The 13882-nt window shown below is 37.0% G+C and overlaps 1 protein-coding gene across 4 annotated transcripts in view; it reads right to left on the bottom strand.

The window, feature by feature from the left end:
- WDFY2 (WD repeat and FYVE domain containing 2) overlaps window positions 1–13882 on the bottom strand; it is a 171507-nt gene that overhangs the window by 24070 nt on the left and 133555 nt on the right. For all 4 annotated transcript variants that reach the window (XM_074217179.1, XM_074217181.1, XM_074217182.1 and 1 more), the window contains 2 exons: window positions 8694–8820; window positions 3603–3708 (listed from right to left, as the gene is read on the bottom strand). In XM_074217179.1, the coding sequence (XP_074073280.1) occupies window positions 3603–3708; window positions 8694–8820 (233 nt within the window). The remainder of the gene's footprint in view (window positions 1–3602; window positions 3709–8693; window positions 8821–13882) is intronic.

The following is a 13882-nucleotide window of genomic DNA, read 5'->3' as shown; positions in this document are numbered from 1 at the left end:
CAGTAAGATGAGAAATTTAGATGTATTCTAAAATGAACACAGAATATCTAGAAATGAGCAAAGCATGACTGAAAATTTTCTATGTGTACAGGGTTGTGATTTCCAAACAATGGTGGTCCCTAACATCTTTACGAAATGATTGTTTTATTGAATTGTTAGAGAAGGGAATTTGGTGGCCATAAAAAATCTAACCAGCAGCTACAAAGATTACACTCTGCTATGGTATTTCCTGAATACCCAAGGACAACCTTCCATAGGGGATGGAAAAGGAAATTTTCAAAATTTTCAAAAACATAACAGTCTTAAGATTTTAAAAAAGATAGAGAAGCTTCATCTAGTTCTAGTATACCAATGTAGTTATGGGTCTTTCAGACTGTGAAAACAGCTTTGGAAGAAGAGATATGGGTCTTCTTAGGTTCTAGGTCTGATATTGCCTACTTCTATTACTATCTCTAGTTTACCCAAGTCAAAGTTATTTGCTCAATGCAAGGTATTGGGCTATGCTTTCTAAAACAAAGGTGAGGGGCGGCTAGGTGGCATAGTGGATAAAGCAGCAGCCTTGGAGTCAGGAGTACCTGGGTTCAAATCCGGTCTCAGACACTTAATAATTACCTAGCTGTGTGGCCTTGGGCAAGCCACTTAACCCCATTTGCCTTGCAAAAATCTAAAAAAAACAAAAACAAAAAAATAAAACAAAGGTGCAAAGATCACCTTCTAGAAGCAAATGTTTCACTGAATTGCTCCTTCCTGGATGGTAAGCACTGGACCTAGAGTTATGAAGACTTGAGTTTAAATCCTGTTTTGGACACTTATTAGCTGTATGATACTGAGCAATTCAACCTATATTTCCTCATCTATCAAAAGGAGATAATAGCACCTACCTCCTAGGGGTATTGTGAGGACCAGATGAGGTATTATTATGAAACATTTTATATATCATAAAATTCTATGTAAATATGTTAGTTATTATTATTGGGAAAATTACATCTTTATTTTCTCTACCTTCAAACTGAAATTTACCATCTCTTCCAGTTATCAATTTAAAAAAAATCAACCTAAAACAAAAATCTTATTCTAAGAAGGGGTCTATTAGTTGTGCCAGAGTTCCCAAGGGGGTCCATGAAATAAAAAAAAAGTTCTCTGCTCTATAAACTGAATTAACAATTGAAAACCTAATACTTTGTGGACTTCATACCAAAGTTGGGTTACAATGTTATCAAAGGCAACCTATAAATTCTGTGATAGAAATGGAAAGAAAAAAATATCAATTTAAAAAAAAAATTAAAGGAGGAGTTGAAAAGTAGAGAAAAGCAGAGAAAGAGGTATTTGCACAACCAAGTTTGACCATTCCAAAATGAAAGTAGGTCACATTGTGAAAGATGACCAAGCAGGTAATTAAAGCTGTTAATAGTGCAAATCTTCTCCTGGATAGAAGAACACACTATAAATACCTTTTCAGAAGACCACAGGCTCACAGAGCTAAAACTGAAAGGAACTTAGAGGTTATTGAGTCCAATCCCCTTATTTTACAGATGAAGAAATTGAAAACTAGAGAGTTTAAATAGATTGCTAAAATCCACAGGCAGTAAGTGGAAAAGTCAGGATTTGAACTTGAGATTCCTTGTCTGCAAATAAAAATGTCACTTGTTGTTAATAGTATCACGATGGGGCAGCTAGATGGCACAGTGGACAGAGCACCAGAGTTCAAATCCGGCATCAGACACTTAATAATTACCTAGCTGTGTGGCCTTGGGCAAGCCACTTAACCCCATTTGCCTTGCAAAAAATCTAAAAAAAAAGTATCAAGATGTTTTGCCTTTGGGGGGGGAAGGGGGATAAATATTTTATGCTATCCTTTCTTTGTATATGACTAGACTTCCCCCTTTTACTCATTCCTCCCTCCAACAACAAAAATTTTAAAGTGAGAAAAAATCTAGCATAACCTATTAAACACAACTAAAAACTCTTTTGTTTTATACAATGTTCCACACTCTGGATCCCCATCTCTGCAAAAGAGCAAGGGGAGAAGATATTTTCAGATATTTCTCTGGGTTTATGCTTGTTCTTTAGAGTTTCACAACATTTAGTTTCCTCTAATAATTTTATAATCTGTGTATGCTGTTTTTCTGGCTCCACTTACTTCACTTTGCAACTGTTGATGTAAATCTTTCTGTTCTCTGTATTCATCACATTTGTTATCTTATAGCATAAAAACATTTCATTACATTACTGACCCACAATCTGTTTATCTTTTCCCTATATCCATGGGCATAGCTTTTTTTCCACTTCTTTGCTACCATGAAAAGTGCTATTGTAATTATTTGGAGTATATGGAGCCTTCCTTATGTCAGTGATCTCTTTGAAGAGTATATGCCTCTCAGTGGAATCTCTGGATCAAACGTTATGGACACTAGAGTCACTTTGCACATTTCCAAAATGCTTTCTAGAATGGTTGTACCAATTCAAAGCTCTGTCAACAAAACATTAATGGGCTTGCTTGTCTTTCTACAACTATTTTCATCTTTTGTCATGCTCAGAGGTATTTTTCAGGAATAAACTTTTTCCCCCACTACCTAACAGTAATACTGACTTTAATTAGTTACTAATAGAGCTCCTGTGGATTAATGGATTGAACAAATAAAGCTTTAATCTTCTTAAACATTTAAGTAATGGCTCTTAAAAGGTATTACATTGCCTATAATAACAGCTACTCTTAGAAAATGGGAGGCATGAAGTCATGGGGCTGCCTCTGTTGTCTTTCTAAATCTAGCTCTCCTCCTATGTCCTTTATGCACACAGTAAGGAAACAAACTACAAAGATAAGATTACATACATATTGGCTGATTCTTCTTAAAACAATCTGAGAGAAATAGGAAAATGGTAATTACAGAGTTTATATCTTTGGAAATTTGGCAAAAAAATTGCTGTAAAACCAAAAGGTTTTCCTCCCCACTCCTCCCAAAGAACTGTCATTTGAGAAGAATGCTATTGCTTATTATTTAAAAATGACCTATCCGAATTGCCCAATGCACCTACTATTTGGGGAAGAGGTTAGTAGTATGTAACCACTCAAGCAGAAGTATGAGAATCAGTGATTTTGAAATCCATTCTAGTAATTTTTCCTGTTCAAAAGAGTCAAGTATCATAACTTTCCCAAATAATAAACACTTAACAATCATTTCTCTAAATAACATCATAATTTCCCTCAATAACAGAAAGTACTTGAGCATTCTATTTTAGTAGCATGCCTTAACATGGCACAGAAGAATAATCACCTTAAAATAGACATTTAGATTTCCCTATGAACACTTTTATTGCTAGTGGGAGAGCAAGTGATGAAATCTTAGAGAAAAATCAAAGTTCTTTTAAAATCTCTTGCTCTATGGCAGCAATAATTAATTCCACATCTTGGTTCTTCTATCCCTAAAGGGTAACGAATGATGGGATTTCCCCCTACCTGCTGACTTAATTCTGACATCCATCATAACATTATACTTTATGGGCTTAATCATGTAAAACTGCAGGGTTGCCTCAGGAGAATTTTGGCTCCTGGGGCTCAATCTCCCTACGGTTGAAGAAGCTGCCTGCCTCTGGAGGCCTACCTCTTGTCTTTGGACATCCATGTTCCAGACCACGATGCCACCATCTCCTCCACAAGAGATGAGCTGTCGAGTATGTGGAGCATAGGAGAGGGCCTGGACTTTGTCACTATAAAAGAAATGGAATATCAGCAACAGACAAAGAGAGAGGGAAAATGAAGTCCTTGAAATAGAAACTTTCATTCATTCCATAGACACTGATTAAGCATCTACTATTAAGCACCATTTATTAAGCAGTTATTAGATTCAACATATGGTGCCGGGTCTGAGAGAGGGACAAAAATAAATAGTACAAAACACTCATTCTTAACATTCTCTCTGCTGAGCTTCTCAGGTTCCCTTTGAGAATCAGATCATGGGGCAGCTAGGTGTGCGGTAGATAGAGCACCAGTACTGGAGACAGGAGGTCCTGAATTCAAATTTAGCCTCAGACACTTAAAACTCACTTAGCTGTGTGACCTTGGGCAAGTCACTTAACTCCATTGCCTTACAAAAAACAAACAAAAAAAGAGAATCAGATCAAATTCCACTTTCAACAAGAGGCTTTTCTTAGTCCCACCCTCTGCTAATTCCTTCCCTCTGAAATTACATTTAATTCACCTTTTTGTTTTTCTCCAGAATGTGAGTTGCTTAACCAAGAACTGTGTTTTTTGCTTTTTTTTTTAAAAAGGCCTGGCACAGAGTAAAAACTTAGTCAATCTTTGTTGACTGACAAGCTTGTGGGTAATACATAAATAAGTATAATAAAAATTGAAATAGGAAATGCACTTAAAAGAATAAAAATGCTATAGGGTCATATGAAAGGGGAAAAAAAATCACGTCTAGCGATAGAAATCAGAATGTGAGCATTGCGCTGGGCCTGGAAGGATGGCCAGGATTCCAAAATAACAGAGATAAGGAGACTTCAGGAAAAATCAAGCAGTTTATTTGTGACATCTGAAATTATTCTCAAATAACTCATAACTCCATTTTGGGGGCAGCAAATAAACAGCCCTTGTTAGGTGGACTATTGACTGAGTTTCTGGTCATTGCTATTGTCTAACTATTGGATGAGAATGTTTCTATCTATCTTTGTATTTATCTTGCCTAGCTCCAACGTTATTGATGCATTAGGACCTGGGATGAACTCTATGCATGTGTACAAAAGCAAAAGGGAAACTACATCAAGTCCAGCAGATCTGTTTATAAGCTTCCTGTGATTTGGTTACAAGGTTCACAATTCATGGGATATGGAAGGAAAAATAAATGGACCATATAAGGAATTGCTTTGACATTCCTAACCAGCAGGAAAATACAGACTGTGTCTATTAACCACTAGATGATGAACCAGGGACTGTTAATAATAATCCAAGGCAGTGTTCAGGGGCCAAGCTCTCAGCAACTGTCTCAATAGCCAGCACTGTAACAAAGCTGATTGGGACTTCTTCACTTAGGAGTAAACCAACCTGCTTCCTCTCAGCTTCCCTAGTTCTACAGATGAATGAACAAAAGGAATTAAAAATATTTCTTCTTCCTCACCTCTGGAGCCAAGTGACATCACAGAAGGTTCCAATTTTTCTTTTAGGTTTTTTGGCAAGGCAAATGGGGTTAAGTGGCTTGCCCAAGGCCACACAGCTAGGTAATTATTAAGTGTCTGAGACCAGATTTGAACCCAGGTACTCCTGACTCCAAGGCTGGTGCTTTATCCACTACACCACCTAGCCACCCCAGGTTCCAATTCTTAAAAAACACCTTAACACAGTGGCTTTTGTTCAGTTATGTCTGATTCTTCATGACCCTCTTTGTAGTTTTCTTGGCAAAGATAAACTGGAGATCTTTGCCTTTTTCTTCTCCAGCTCATTTTACAGATGAGGAAACTAAGGCAAATAGGGTTAAGTGACTTTTCCAGGGTCACACAGCTAGTAAGTGTCTGAGACCAGATTTGAACTTAAGTAGGTCAGTCTTCCTGATTCCAAGCTTGGCCTTGGACATTCTGATCACCTCACCAACTAGCTATCCCCAACACAATGGCCATTATCTCACACATGGGGGCCCCTCCAGAGGAGGAAAAAAATTTATTTTTTTAGGCAGTTTAGAAGCACAAAGAAATTCATATTATATAACCACTAGGATCTAACAAGTAGAAACTTCTAATGTCCTTTACCATCAGGTCTGTGCATCCTTCTGGGAGAAGGACAAGAGTGTCTGAATCTTCCAAAAATAGATCGAAAAAAGTCTAGGATCTGACAGAAGGATAATTTTCTTTTAATCCCCAGACATCATGTGTGAGGCAACCCATTAAGAATCCAGTGAATAGTGAATTTAATTCCTAACTCAGAACCAGATCTAAAGTCTTTAGGGGACCAGTTGGGTAGATAAACAATTCAATCTTAGGGAGTTCATCTAAGGCCCATTTAGACATATATAAGAATTGTTCTACATATTTGGGGGTCCTCAAGAGCAGTTCTTAATCTTTTCTGTGTATTCTGGAATCTTCTGGCCATCTAGTTTGGCCTATAGACCCCTTTTTATAATTAAGGTTTTACATTTATAAAGCAAAATACATAGGGCTGAAAGGAAACAAGTTGTATCAAAATAATTATTTTTTTAAAAAGTTAATGAATGACATGTTAAGAAACTCTGCTGTAGCCAAGGCCAGACCAAACTTGAACCCAATGTCCCATAGTTCTGGTGTGTGGGAATGAATCCTTCTATGCTTAGGGAATGTCAATGACAGAGAGTGTCTAGTAACCATTAATTATATACCAATGGAAATAGATGATAGGCAGACAGATGAAACAAATACTTATTAAGCACCCCCTTTATTAAGCACTTAGTGCCAATCACTAGACTATGTGCTTTTACAAATATTATTGTTTTGATCCTCACAACAATCTGGGGAAGTAGTGTTACTGTTATCCTCATTTTATAGTTGAGAAAATGGGTAGACAGAGGTTAAGCATCCAGAGGCACAGAGCTGGTAAATGTCTGAGTCTACATTTGAACTCAGGTCTTCCTGACCCAGGCCCAGCTCTCTATTAGCCGAGAAGCCTGACTACTTCAGATAGATAGATAGACAAGCAAATAGAGAAATACCCTCAATTTCACATAAGTAGAGATGATGGAAATGTCAGAGAATCCTTGAATCCAGATCCAGACTTGATACAGTATTATGTTATTTATTCTCTATGATAATTTACATTCCCCAATCTTACCCTAGTGGTATAATAATTCAGTGAGAGAGAAATTTATAATTCTATGCTTAATAGATGGTACTTTTGCTTACTTGTTTGTCACTAATATTTAGACTGGATGAATTAATTATTTTTCCATCATTTTCAAATATTACTTCTTGGTACAAAAATGATTAATTCTTCCAAGTTTATCAACATCATCCTTGTTGAAATTTTTTCATAATTAGTATTAACAGCAAAAAAAACTTGCTAGTTATAGATATGGCTAATCTATTATTGTTTGACTTTATTTTAAATCAAGTTACCATTTAATAAAAATAAAGAAATTAGATATTTGGAAAAGTCCTTACAAAGTATTAAGAGATTGTTAACCTGAAATCAATTAAGAAATCTGAATATTTTGTAAGAATATAATTTGATACATATGTTAGAGTTGCTAAAAGTCTATAAATGTCTAGTGAAGTTTTCTAACACATCTATCAGAGGCTCTGACAAAATAACTAAACATCAGACAAAAATAGCCAGAAACAGGGAACCCTTTCTTTACTTCTCCTCCCACAATACAATCAATGTTTTCTCATTTGCAGCAAAGGAATAAAAGCAAGAATATACTATGATTACAAATAATATCATGAAGAAGAAAATTCTGCATTTTATTCTAACTTAAAAGTATTTTAACACTAGTCAAATAATGCCTTCACTAGTGCCTAAATCAACTTTAGACAATGATGAGATTTTTATATAACTAAGAAAGCTAAATTGATTTTTGAAAATTATTCTTAAATTAAAACAATAATAAGTAAAAGGTTTTTATTTATGCTCTTAGGAAATGCTACTGGACAGTTTCAGTAAGTTAACAGTGTGTAAATTGAATAATTCTTAAAATTAAAGTGAAAAAAATCAAAATTAAGTGAGTAGTTTTACTATCAGTTATCATCAGTCTTTCAAAATGAGGCTGATACTTTTTTATTCTAACTAAAATACACAATAGCAAATTTAATAGCATACTCAAAAAAAAAGCATTAAATCCAGGACCATTCATATTGTGATACTGTATTCTTCATAACTTAACAAGGAATTTCTAATTCAAATTTTTGACAGCATGTTCTACAAATAGAAAAGGCAAATTATATTTTATTTAGGAGGCAATATGTTATACTAAAGCAATGACTGTGGAGTCAGAAGAGTCCCTAAGGTACAAGAAGCAGAGCATTGAACAAAGGCTCAGAAGAGCTGAGCTCTAGGTCTGACTCTTAAGAACCATGCATATTTGGTTGCTTACCAACTCTTTGGACCTTCATATTCTTCTATGAAAAATGGGCAATAAATATTTCCCTCCTAGATATATGAAGTTCAAATGAAATAATGTATATTTTGAAAGAACTTGGAAAAATTTTAAAAATAAAATTGGCTCCTTACAAATGAACAGTTTCATGATATATCAACAAAGTAGCCATTTTTCTTTCAAGAGTAGTAGAAGTAATTGTATTCCCTCCTCTTGACAGCATTGGTCCTGCTTCCTAGATGCTTTTTTTTTTTTGCTCTTGCCAAACCCATTTTATTTCTTCCAACAGTCTCTTTAACCTTATATGTAGTGCTAAGATTTTTTTTATTTCTAAATATTATCCTTGAATTAAAACAAGAAAAGTAAAAAGGTTTGTTATTTTTTTGTTTGCCTTTCTTTGCATCCCTAGCATCTGGCACTTTGACTGGAACATAGAAAGAACTTAATAAAAGCTTGGAGACTTGACCTACATACTTGACCTTAAGACCCATTAAAGCAAGAAGCACATTTCTTGAGCTTCAACTAAGCTCCTTTAACAAGTCCCTGAGCTGTAGCTTCCAAATGAAAGACTTGTTCACTTTTCTTCTGTAAAAGGATGACACAGCTGCAGCAAGTGGTAGGCTCTCTCTGACTTACTTGTGTCCTTGAAGTTCAATCGCTGTTCCTTTTCTGCCCCCAATGTCCCACATGATGACAGAGTGATCAGAACTACCAGAGAACAGCACACGGTGAACGGGGTCCCAGCATAAAGCTGTCACTCCCCCTATCAGAGGAAAGACATGATTAGGTTTCACAGAACAGGGCAGATAGGAATCTGAAAAGAAGAAACTTGGCAGACTCTGTGTGTACCTGGTAAGACTAGAGAGTAATGACAGAGATACTGGACCCCAGACCAAATCAGTTATTGTCCCAGCAAGGAAGGTGGTAAGCTGCATGGATATCACCAACAGATGAATACAAGACACTGAGGAGCTTAGAGTCAGGAAGATTTGAATTCAAACCTGGCCTCAGATATTTACTAGCTGTGTGACTCTGGGCAAGTCACTTCACCTCTGCCTCAATTTCCTCATTTGTAAATAAGGATAATAATAGCACCTACCTCTCAAGCTGGTTGTGAAGATCAAATGAATTAATAATTGTAAAGTACTTAGCACAATATTTGTTATTTAGTCATTTATTTTAGTCATGTTCAAGTAAAAAAACCAGAATGACTTGCTCATTTTGTAGATAAAGAAACTAAGGTAAGTTAAGTGACTTGCCCAGGATTACATAGCTAGTTGTGTCTGAAGTTGGATTTGAATTCAGGAGTCTTCCTGACTTCAGAGCCAGGCCTCTATCCATGGTACCACTGAGCTGCCCAGGTGCTATATAAATGCAAGCTATTATACTAAAGAGGTACCCATGACAGCTGTTGTAACTCACTATCCAAAAAACTTCTTATCTTGCTTTATAAGTTTCTTATATCCTAGGGAAAGTACTAGAGTACAAAAATTGCTTCAGGTTTGTCTCTGAAGACTTTTTTAAAGAGATGGGAGCAAAAGTAATATATAGATCTCTCTCTCTCTCTCTCTCTCTCTCTCTCTCTCTCTCTCTCACTCTCTCTCACACACACACACACACACACACACACACACACACCCCACAAACTGCATCTTCTATAATGTTCTCTCAGGAGAATTTCTTAGAATGAGGAAGAAAGTCTATCTTTCTTTGTACATAGACATAATATTCTAAGTGACCCAAAGCAAGCATTCTTCTTCTTCTTTTTTATTTTTATTTTTTGCAAGGCAATGGAGTTAGGTTACTTGCCCAAGGTTACATAGCTAGATAATTAATAAGTGCCTGAGGCTGGATTTGAATTCAGGTCTTCCTGGCTCCAAGGCTGGAGCTCTACCTACTCACTGTGCCACCTAGCTGCTCCAACCCAAAGTATTCTTGATTATAATTAATATTTTTTGACTATGTCATCATTTTCTGCTTTTCATGATTTCTGCATCATTTTCTCTCTTCCACACACAAATACACATGCTCTCTTTTCTCAACAATATTTTTTTCACATTTTATCATAAAAACAATAAACTGCAAAATCTATGCTTCCTCTATAATCTCAAATACACTTTTCCTACAAATGGAACTCTTCTTTTCCTATTTACATCAAATAAGTCATCAGATTGTTTTTACTAAAAACCATCACATTGGGAAGATTTTTTCTTTTTGTTATAATTTTCGTGATCATGTGATAATAACTTTGAAAAAGTAACCCACCATTTCTCCCAATGACTACACTGATGATTAAAAATCTTTTTGGAATCATGACATCCTTTCATTAAAAATGATTTTTATAACATCTATTGCCTTGGGGGGGGAGCCAAGATGGCAGCTGGAGAAGAGACTCTCTTAGGTGCTCTCTCCAAAATATTTCAAAAACATTAAAATTATGATTCTAAATTTTCAAGAGACAGAACCCATAGAAAAATCCAGCGAGGCAATTCTCCAGCCCAAGGTAACCTGGAAAATAGTGGAAAAACTCTGTTCCATGGGGTTGGAGGGGTGGCCACAACAGAGCAAAGAAACTTCAGCCTGCTGGAAACAGCCCCAGGGCACCTGGGAGTGGTGGCTCCCAACAGCAGAAATAGTTTCCTGCCCTGCACACCAGGGTACATCAAGCACACCTTAGAAGATCAGCAGGGAGACATCTGCCAGAGTGAGCATGAAGCCCAGGCCCGGAGCATGGCCATGGCAGCCCAGATCCAGGAAACGGAAGCAGGGCTGTGTAATTGCCCAGCAGGAGCTTCCAGGTAGCTGAGCCCTGAGTGCTCAGCCTACCAAAGGTAAGGGAGTGGGAGGAGACTGCTGAGGTCTGTCCTCTGTCCCTGACCACAATAAGACCCTGGTCGCAGTCTAGGCCTCCCATAGAGCAGCCCCCCCCCCCCCCCCATAGCCCCATGGCAGAGGGGTGAGCTTGTGATCATTCACAGACCAGGAGAGCAGTTGGAGCCTCACACACTTAGGGCCTTGAGGGGGTGTCCCAATAATACTCAAAAACTCAGGAAGCACCCTAAAATCAGGCACAGGATGGGATAATGAGTAAATAAAAAAACAAAAAAGGAACCTGACCATAGACAATTACTTTGGTACCATGGAGGACCAAAATACTCAATATGAAGATGACAAAGTCCAAGCTTCTACATCTAAGATTCAAAGAAAAACGGAAGTTGGGCTCAGGCTATGACAGAGTTCAAAAAAAAAGATTTTGAAAATCAAGTAAGGAAGATAGAAGAGAAATTGAGAAAAGAAATAAGATGTGGGAAAAACATGAAAAAGAAGTCAGCAGCTTAGTCAAGGAGATCAAAAAAAATGCTTAAGAAAATAACATTAATAATGGCCCTGTTTTTGGTGGCAAAGAATTGGGAATCAGGTAAATGTCCTTCAATTGGCGAATGGCTTAACAAACTGTGGTATATGTATGTGATGGAAGACTATTGTTCTATTAGAAATCAGGAGGGATGGGAATTCAGGCAAGCCTGGAAGGATTTCAATGAACTGATGCTGAGTGAGATGAGCAGAACCAGAAAAACATTGTGCATCCTAACAACAACATGGGGGTGATGATCAACCTTGATGGACTTGTTCACTCCATCAGTGCAACAACCAGGGACAATTTTTGGCTATCTGCAATGAAGAATACCATCTGTATCCAGAGAAAGAATTGTGGACTTTGAACAAAGACCAAAGACTATTACCTTCAATTTAGGGGGGGAAAAAAAACCCATTATCTTATTATGTAATTTTGCTATCTCACACTTTATTTTTCTTCCTTAAGGATATGATTTCTCTGTCATCACATTCAACTTGGATCAATGTATACCATGGAAACAATGTAAAGACTAACAGAATGCCTTCTGTGGGGGGTGGGAGGAGGGCAGCAAGAATGGGGGGAAAATTGTAAAACTCAAAATAAATGAAGTCTTTCTAAAAAAAAAAAAGAAAATAACATTAAAAATCAGCTTGGGTCAAATGGATAAAACAGTTCAAAAAGTAATTGAGGAGGGGTGGCTAGGTGGCACAGTGGATAGAGCACCAGCCTTGAAGTCAGGAGGACCTGACTGAATTCAAATCCGACCTCAGACACTTAATAATTACCTAGCCATGTGGCCTTGGGCAAGTCACTTCACCCCATTTGCCTTGAAAAAATCTAAAAAAAAAAAGTAATTAAGGAAAAGAATGCTTTCAAAAGCAGAATTGGCCAAATGGAAAAGGAGATAAGAAAGCTCTCTGAGGAAAACAAATCCTTCAGGTGTGGAATGGAGTTAAAGGAAGCTGATAACTTTGTGAGAAATCAAGACACCATAGTTCAACACCAAAAGTGAAAAATAAGAAAATGTGAAAAATCTCCTTGAAAAAAAACAATTGATCTGGAAAACAGATTCAGGAAAGATAATTTAAAAATTATTGGGATACCTGAAAGTCATGACCTCATTTTTAAGGAATTCCTACAGGAAAACTGCCCTGATATCCTAGAAGCAGAGAGTAAAATAGAAATTGAGAGAATCCATCAATCTCCCCTGGAAAGAAATCCAAACAAAACAATGCCCAGGAATATTGTAGCCAAGTTCCAGAACTCCCAAGTTAAAAAGAAAATATTACAAGCAGCCAGAAGGACACAATTCAAATATCATGGAGCTGCAGTCAGGATCACACAGGACTTAGCAGCAACAACATTAAGGGTTCATAGGGCTTGGAATATAATATTCCGGAAGGCAAAGGAGCTTGGAATGCAACTGAGAATCAACTGAACTGAAAAACTGAACATCCTCCTCAAGGGGAAAAGATGGACTTTCAATGAAACAGGGGAATTTCAAATGTTCTTGTTGAAATGACCAGAGCTGAACAGAAATGATATTCAAATACAGGACTCAGGTGAAGCATAGAGAGCAGAGGAGAAGGGTAAAATATGAGGGACTTAATGATGAAGAATTGCATGTATTCCTGCATAGAAAAATGACACTGATAATACTCATATGAAACTTCTCATTTAATAGAGCAGGTAGAAGGAGCTTTTATAGATGAAGCACAGGAGAGAGCTGCATTTGAAAATATAATATATTGTAAAAATGGAGTCAATGGCTAAAAGGGAAATGCAAAGGAGAGGTGAAATAGGCTAAGATATTTTGTATAAAAGATATATATTTTTATACAATGAGCTTTTGCAAGGATATGGAAAGGGGGAAGATGAGGGGGAATGAGGGAACCTTCACTCTCATCAGAAATGGCTTAGAGAGGAAACAGCATACACAATAGGGTATAGACATCTAAAGTAAAAAGGAGAGAAAGGGGGAGAAAGGGGGAAGTGGGAGGATGTGGGTGATAGAGAGGTTAGATCATAGGAGAGGATAGTCAGATGTAACACATTTTCTTTTTTACTTTTTTGCAAAGTACTAGGATTGAGTGGCCTGTCTGGAACCACAGGGCCAGGTGGTTGCTGGGTCTCTGGGGTGTCCCTTGGCCCCAGGGCTGGTGCTCTGTCCGCTGTGCCACTTGGCTGCCCATAGCATTTTTGAGGAAGGATAGAGTGAAAGGAAAATCTGTTTCCTTCTCCCTGTTCTATATATTTTTGTTAATTTTTGAAAATTTTTCAATACTTCTTAAAATCATGTGTGTATAGTAAAACAAAGGATGGATATAACTGTAATAATCTACAATGAGAAGAACAATAATTCTCACTTCAATAGTATGGAAAAATACTTTTTTTCACAGCAAGAATGGCTGCCTATCTCTGCCATTTCTCCTTTGCCAAGCACCCATCTTGGTTTACCTCTACCTCC

The sequence above is a fragment of the Macrotis lagotis genome, chromosome 1 (assembly GCF_037893015.1).
Source record: "Macrotis lagotis isolate mMagLag1 chromosome 1, bilby.v1.9.chrom.fasta, whole genome shotgun sequence".
Taxonomy (NCBI): domain Eukaryota; kingdom Metazoa; phylum Chordata; class Mammalia; order Peramelemorphia; family Peramelidae; genus Macrotis; species Macrotis lagotis.
The sequence above is the reverse complement of the archived record's forward strand: the minus strand, read 5'-3'. Positions and strand labels throughout refer to the sequence as shown.